The sequence below is a fragment of the Staurois parvus genome, unplaced genomic scaffold (assembly GCF_062004578.1).
Source record: "Staurois parvus isolate SC_StPar_1 unplaced genomic scaffold, SC_StPar_1.0 ptg001725l, whole genome shotgun sequence".
NCBI classification, from domain to species: domain Eukaryota; kingdom Metazoa; phylum Chordata; class Amphibia; order Anura; family Ranidae; genus Staurois; species Staurois parvus.
Window position 1 is genome coordinate 12,033 of NW_028319521.1, and position 8,104 is coordinate 20,136.

The following is an 8,104-nucleotide window of genomic DNA, read 5'->3' on the forward strand; positions in this document are numbered from 1 at the left end:
GCCATCTTGGGTCAGGCAGAGCCTACTTAAGACCCAGGCTCCCGGGCTTGGCACACATTTCACATGTGGCTAGAGTAGAGACAGTCTCCCATCTGTCAGGGACAGTGCTTTGCATCAGGGAAAGGTTCTAGAGGAGAAGAGAAAGTGCAGGGACATGCTATCCTTCCTGAAAGCCTCCCCAATTGGGTACAGACTGGCCAGGTCGCATTCTGCCCCTCGAGACAGATGCTGTTGGCACATCTGAGACCTACTGTTCTGATACTCCGCTGTTACATCCTGTGAGTGCTGCCGGTTGGGTTGCCTTCCCGCTGGGCTTGTTGTATTACCGAACTTTATTGCAACATATATTCCTGTTACTCGGCATCTGGACTCCAAGTGTTTTCAGGCACCGCACCATGCTGCACCCACCCACAGGTTAATAACTCAAAGGGGTACTGGAGGTGTAAGGGAAGCCCTCTCATCAACTCTCTACCAGGTACATGACAGGGGGACATTAGAGTGTAAGCCCTTGTGTGACTGATATGAATGTCTCATTGTTATTGGTTCTATAAATGTAGGATAATAGTCTATGACTGTAGTGAGGACATTAGAGTGTAAGCTCTGCTGGTTTGAGTGATTCACCTACAATTACATTTGAGTAGCAGATTTTGAATCTCACTTATTTGATGCTCTTACTCTCTCTTTGTGTTCTCTTCTTGCAGCTGTGGTCATCTGATGGGACCAGAATGTGGACATCTTCTAGATACATGTTCTGCGCACTGTCCATATTTGCGTGCCTTGCTGTCATTTTATACTCCTACCATACCGAATGTAAACATCGGAAGAGTTGTCAGGATCTTCCCATTGCCACAGTGAAGATGAATTTGCAGGAACTTCCCATTGCCACTGACACCATTACCGCTCTGGATAATCGAACATTTATCATCTCTCCGTATTATGAGCCTAGACTTGGCCAATCAGTCCGGGTCATCACCATCCTCCATGTATCTGTGAAAGAACTCTACTGTATCTTCCATTGTTCCGCCAATCAAAATGTCTTCATTAGGGCAGAAATAGATCTTCACCGTGACAGATTTGGGTTCCCGTATGGAACAGCAGATCTTCTATGTGCAGAACCCTCTGGGTGTGATTACACTTATATGTCTTTTTCTTCAACTGTCTCTATAAATACAAGTCAGAGCCTCCTGTTTGAAGTCAGAAACCGTCCACCACCACCAATCTCCTCCAATTTCACCGTCTGTATTTCTACTTTGTATGGAAACTACAACAATGTTCTCCAGATGGTCCAGAGTATTGAGATGTACAAGATTCTTGGGGCCTCAAGAGTCACTATCTATAACACCAGCTGCTCTCAGGCTGTAGATAAGGTGTTACATCATTATATTGATGAAGGAACTCTAGAGGTGGTGTCATGGCCAATAGAACGCCATCTTCAGACATCAAATAAATGGCAGTATTCCAAAGGACTCACTGCAGAGATTGGATACTTTGGACAAACTGCAACCCTAAATGATTGTCTATACAGGAACATGTACAAAAGTAGGTTTGTTCTCCTCAATGACATTGATGAAATTGTTCTTCCAGTCAAGGACTGGGACTGGTCATCACTGATGGAGAGTCTCCAGAATAAATACCCAAATACAAGTGTCTTCCGCATTGAGAGTCACGTCTTCCCTACTTCAGCCAATGTCTCTGGATTTGACATGTGGTCCCATGTTCCCGGGGTCAATATTCTCAGTTACCGTTTTCGACTCTCTAACGGCAGGAATAATTACTATTCCCCCAAAATGATTGTGAACCCCCGAGATATATTTCATACCTCCATTCACACATCTGGGAAGCGCAGAAGAAAGTCGACTGATTTAAGACAAGATACGGCCATTCTCTTCCACTGTAGAGAGAGGCAAAACTTCAAGGCAAAGGACCTCATTCCAGACGATACACTGCGGGGATACAATCTGTCCTTGGTGCCCAATGTAGAGAAGGTGATCCAGAGACTTTTCCCTCAGCAATAGTCCACCTGTATATCCCATAATGTACAATAAAGACCAGAATACGATGCATACATGATTCAAAACTGAACATTTACCAATGAGCTTTTAGGAAATTTTGTTTAGAAGACCATTGTTCTACAATTGCTGCTGATCACAGCTATTCACCAAAGTTATGGCCCCTCAGATGCTGCCGCTGCTCTCCTCAGCCTCGCCCCCTGATACATGATCCCCCAACTCCCTGACACTCCCCATTTCATGTTTACTGACCCATTCCTTTCCTGAATTTCCACAGTGCATGATCGGTACCGCTCACCCCTGTGTTCATTCATAACTGAAGCATATCAAACTATGTTTAATATGCTTCAGTTTGTCCATGTGAAGAACACTAGAAGCAAAAGAGGCAGTAAGCTGGATCCCAAGTGGGAGCACACACCCTATCAGGTAGAGAAGCAGCCCTTTCCTCTGACTCCAGGGTAGTTCATGGTCTTTGAGGGTCCCAACCCCAACCAAGAGGTGACTTCACTGCAACCTGATAAGACCCTGTTTGCTAAGTGGCAGTTGCTCTGCCAAGCCTGTTGGAGACAGAGAAGGACTAGATTCTGCAGACATTTCACCAGTGCTCCATAAGTGGTACCACTGCTTATACTCCTTGCAGGCCCTGTAGGAGAAGATCCTAAAACACTGCTGATGGACAGTTCAGAAGCTTCTACAGGCCCTGCTAACTCTTGGGATGGTTCCAAGGAACCAGTCTTGAGGCCTGGTTGGGGGTGTGGTGTGGTGGGCACTGTTGTTCCCCAACCACCCTGAGTACAGGCCTCACAAACCAAAGATGATTACTCAGTAAGTGACCCCACAAAGGACAGTGTGGTTCACCATCCCATGTGGTCTAACCGTGGTCATCTGCCTGCAAAGTACTCTGATTATGTTCTTTGAGATAGTGTTGCCTCTACCTTAACTATGTTCATTGCAGTTTCCATGTTGTTCATACTGTGCAGTGATGCCGAGGACAACATCTGCCAAAGAAGGGGGGGAGTGTAGGAAGGTGCAGTCTATTTTGTCCACAGCAGCTGGCGCTTGTCTGCAGTGGCAATGCAGATGGGGAGGAAGTCGAGGGGAGCCTAGTTCCTCTAAGGTTTCCTTGGTCAATGAAAGCAGCTATCTGATTGGATACTGGCACCCCATGTGACTTTGGTGGCCATCTTGGGTCAGGCAGAGTCTATTGGAGACCCTTGCTTCTGGGTTCGGTGGCAGTGTAGGGACAGGATATCCATCTGGGACAGTGCCCAGTGTCAGGGAAAGGTTCTGGAGGTTTAGGGAAAGTGCAGGGACACACCATCCTTCCTTGAAGCCTCCTCATTTAGGTATGGACTGACCAAGCCACATTCTGCCCCTCGAGACAGACGCTGTCGGCTCCTTAGAGACTTCAATCTACTGTCTCCTGATATTGCAACTTGTGAGTCTTCCTGGTCAGGACGTCTTCCCACCCGGTTTGCTTTGTACTATTGGACGTCTCCTACAATATATTCCTGATACTGCACTGGGACTCCATGTGTGTTTGCACCTACCCATAATGAACAGGAAGCCTCTGTACAGAACACATCATGTTCATTCATTCAGTGCAGAGAAGGGGATACACCCTGATAGTTCACCAAAGCCCCCCAACAGGACTGTTGAATAAATAAATAAAAATGTAAACAAAAAATATTAATTGCTGGTTTAGACGGATGTTGGGGCCCATACAGCATGAATGAGCAGTTTGTTTACATGGCTGGAGCCGCCTGGAGCTGCATCCAGCCTATATTGCTCTTATGTGATGCAGCAGCTCTACGGACTACTGCATGTCCTACTCTGACAGATGGGAGTGAGGGGCCCTGAAAGCATACTGTCTGCATTTGGGACTTTGCACTACAACTTGCAAGCCTGTCAAAACCCACACATCTGTCAAATTCTGGGTGTATCACTAGAGGGGTCACCGGCAGGAGGAAGGAGGTCCTGATTCCTCTATATAGATCCTATCACTAGAGGGGTCACCGGCGGGAGGAAGGAGGTCCTGATTCCTCTATATAGATCCTAACACTAGAGGGGTCACCGGCGGGAGGAAGGAGGTCCTGATTCCTCTATATAGATCCTATCACTAGAGGGGTCACCGGCAGGAGGAAGGAGGTCCTGATTCCTCTATATAGATCTATCACTAGAGGGGTCACCGGCAGGAGGAAGGCGGTCCTGATTCCTCTATATAGATCCTATCACTAGAGGGGTCACCGGCAGGAGGAAGGAGGTCCCGATTCCTCTATATAGATCTATCATTAGAGAGGTCACCGGCAGGTGGAAGGAGGTCCCGATTCCTCTATATAGATCCTATCACTAGAGGGGTCACCGGCAGGAGGAAGGAGGTCCTGATTCCTCTATATAGATCTATCACTAGAGGGGTCACCGGCAGGAGGAAGGAGGTCCTGATTCCTCTATATAGATCTATCACTAGAGGGGTCACCGGCAGGAGGAAGGAGGTCCCGATTCCTCTATATAGATCTTTATATCACTAGAGGGATCACCGGCAGGAGGAAGGAGGTCCCGATTCCTCTATATAGATCCTGTCACTAGAGGGGTAACCGGCAGGAGGAAGGAGGTCCTGATTCCTCTATATAGATCCTATCACTAGAGGGGTCACCGGCAGGAGGAAGGAGGTCCTGATTCCTCTATATAGATCCTATCACTAGAGGGGTCACCGGCAGGAGGAAGGAGGTCCTGATTCCTCTATATAGATCCGATCACTAGAGGGGTCACCGGCAGGAGGAAGGAGGTCCTGATTCCTCTATATAGATCTATCACTAGAGGGGTCACCGGCAGGAGGAAGGAGGTCCTGATTCCTCTATATAGATCTATCACTAGAGGGGTCACCGGCAGGAGGAAGGAGGTCCTGATTCCTCTATATAGATCTATATACCACTAGAGGGGTCACCGGCAGGAGGAAGGAGGTCCTGATTCCTCTATATAGATCCTATCACTAGAGGGGTCACCGGCAGGAGGGAGGAGGTCCCGATTCCTCTATATAGATCCTATCATTAGAGGGGTCACCGGCAGGAGGAAGGAGACAAACACAGAGCAACATAACCATTGCATTTAGCACCATTTTATTTTCCAGGGTCTCTGCTTTCACAAATTATATACGTTTTGAGGAGTTTACAGTCATTTCTAGCAGGAAATACAGATTGTAACGTGTGCAATACATGAAAATGGTGGACAAGTTACAAAATACACGGAGCTGATCACAGGCTTGGAGATTTAATTCCAGACCTTTAACTCCTTTGGAAGCCAAACAAGTTGCTTTCAGTAAATGTCCAATAAAGGTTTCTAGTGAGTGTTGGAAGTGAAGCAGTTGCCCCGTCTTTGGTCTTTTGGTCTCATCAGAGCTGCTCCATATTGATATCTAAATAGTAGAAGACTGGGGCAGACAAACGTCTTATTACTCACAGGGACCTACCTCGCTCTATAAATATGTAGTCCTGGAATGGAGAGACATGAAGAAGGAGACCTTGTCCTCTTTGCTGTCAGTTTTATTCTCACTTTCTACTGTTATGCTGAGCGTTGTGTTGCACTATCCCCTCCAGTCAGCAGGGGGGAGCTATAGCCAGAAAAGCCTATAGACTGCTATTCAGAATGCTGAGGGTCATGGGAATTGAAGTGCAGAACTTTAACCATAGAATGGGACATACAGACCTTGACCGTACAGGTGGGCAGAGGGGAGTGCTGGAAAAGCTTCTACTGGACTGATCTAAACGTTTTCTTCTTCATGGCTCTGGTGGAGTCCATGTGAGCACGTCTGCTGGAGTCCAGACTGGTGGGGACTGGAGCTTGAGACCTGAGTATGGTGACACCAGGAGCAGCGTTGGACCATAGTGACCTCATCAATGCCACTGCTGTTGCAGGGGAACCAGAGTGTCCTCCCACCCTTCTCTCCTTGACTGCTGATTGGAAGAGTCACCTGTACTGAGGCAAAGGGGCCCCTTTCTACAGTCCACAGCTGTGTCACAGAGACTGGTGAAAGGGCTCACTACCCATTATTCGCAGACTGTAAACAGAGACTGCTTTACTGGAAGTACATAGCATGTATACTGCATCTATAATGTAACAATACTGCACTGGTTTGTCAATGTTGTTAAATGCACCAACGCATTCATAAAGGCCCCAACTATAGCCGCCAGAACACAGTAATGGACTACCCCCTATAATGCCATTCCACAACCCCCCCCCTTCTTTCCTACCACTCCTATAAAGGGTACCACCATCCAATTAGCCCAGGCATAGTCACCCATAATGCACTTTGGCAGTATAATCCCCTTGAATGCAGTTAATTCTACTATGGCACTGTTCATTGCTGCACTCACTGTGATCTTGGTACTGTTTATGTTGATCCTGGTACTTGTGTTACCATATTCCGAATGATGACAGTTGTTCGTACCGTATGTTGAGTTGTCCCAGTACTATTGCTAATTCCCTTTCATGCCTTTATAGTTCCCAATCATACTGTGTGACAATATATTGAGAACTTCCTTTACCAATTCATTTGGTGTTTCCTTTCCCAGCATTCCTATTGTGTATCTGGTGTTACCTTCAGTGATTTTCGTGATATTGCAAGCTGTGATTACAGTTAACCCAACGTCTCAGAGGGGCTGGAGACATTGAGGAGGTCAAGGAAAAGAAGAGAGGACCCGTTCTGGAGGTAGTGGCCATTCGGGGGGGTTGGGGGGGGGGTAGTGCTACAAATAGATTTCAGAGCTTCACCTTAAGGTCATGTTCCATTGCTGGAATGGGGAACGTGTGACCTGGCCCAGGCAGAGCTCTGGTGACTTGCTGGGTTGGACGTTGCTGCAGTGTGATGGACTTTCTCCTGCCTCCTCCTCTCTCCTGCACTGCTGCTGAGACTACGACAGCCCCAATGCAGCCAGGCCAGACTTTGACAGCAGCCATACTTGGGATATAGCATCCTTCTCTTTTCTAGAAACAGGTGTGGCTGCTGCTGCAAAGAGGGGGCACACAATGGGCTCAGGGGCCAGGTCAGGATTGGTGTGACCACTGGGTGATTTGGTGGAGAGTTTCTCCGGCATGTAATTAGCACTGGTGCCCTCTCCCACCTCAAAAGATTGCACCCAGGGCAGTTGGCCCTCCTGTCCCAGCCTTGCACACACACACGACTCAACCAGAAAGGTCCAAGAATGGGAACTGACAGATAGGAGTGTTCCTATGATCTGGTACACAGGGTGATGTACCTACATCCCTAATCCTTATATGCACCACCAAATGATATTGTCCATGGTACTTCAGAAGGTACATCACCAACTGCACAACCAACATATTGAACTAAAATAAATCCACATTTTATGAATACAAAAGTGTTTAAAACCCTTATTACATCAATAAAAAAATCTTTTAAAATGCATAGAGGGCAATGTACAGAGTTTGACGTGTTGGCAACATTGCAAAGACAATTATTTATATCACGGCATTTCCACCCAGTTGGTCTCTAAGATGTTCTCACAAGGTTCCAATGAGTGAAGTAACCTATCACGTCTCTCCACGCGTTTCGTAAACTGTAACTCACTTCATCAGGAGTGGATGCTTTTGACAGGATGTGAATCAGCTTCAATTAAAACTGCAAAGTTCCTGGAAGTTTATCACCAAGGAGGTCCAGATGGTATCAGAGATGTTCTCACAAGGTTCCATAGACTGGAGTAATGCATTGCATCTCTCCATGCGTTTCAGAAACTATAACTGACTTCATCAGGTGTAGAGGCTTTTGACAGGTTGTGAATCAGCTTTGATTCAAACTGCAAAGTTCCAGGAAGCATATCACCAAAGTGGTCCAGTTGTTCTCAAATATGTTCTCATAAGGTTTCCATGAGTGGAGTATCGCATCACATTTCTCAATGCATTTCGGTAACTATAATTTACCTCATCTGGAGTAGAGGATTTTGACATGGTGTGAATCAGCTTCAATTCAAATTGCAAAGTTCCAGGAAGGGTATCACCAATGAAATCTGTTCTGGGAGCCTTGTGGGCACCTGGAGCTCTCCTCAAACAGAAGAGTGGAGGAAATGTAGGATGAAATGGCA

The 8,104-nt window shown here is 46.8% G+C and overlaps 1 protein-coding gene across 1 annotated transcript; it reads left to right on the forward strand.

The window, feature by feature from the left end:
* Positions 1-725: 725 nt before the first annotated feature.
* On the forward strand, positions 726-2,063 carry LOC149434605 (beta-1,4-galactosyltransferase galt-1-like). Its single transcript, XM_089663589.1, has one exon. The coding sequence runs from the start codon at positions 726-728 to the stop codon at positions 2,013-2,015; it is 1,290 nt and encodes a 429-aa protein (XP_089519715.1). The 3' UTR covers positions 2,016-2,063.
* The last annotated feature ends 6,041 nt before the right edge of the window (positions 2,064-8,104 follow it).

Coding starts and splice junctions, on each gene's coding strand:
- LOC149434605 (XM_089663589.1), top strand. CDS start 726: ATGTGGACATCTTCTAGATACATGTTCTGCGCACTGTCCATATTTGCG.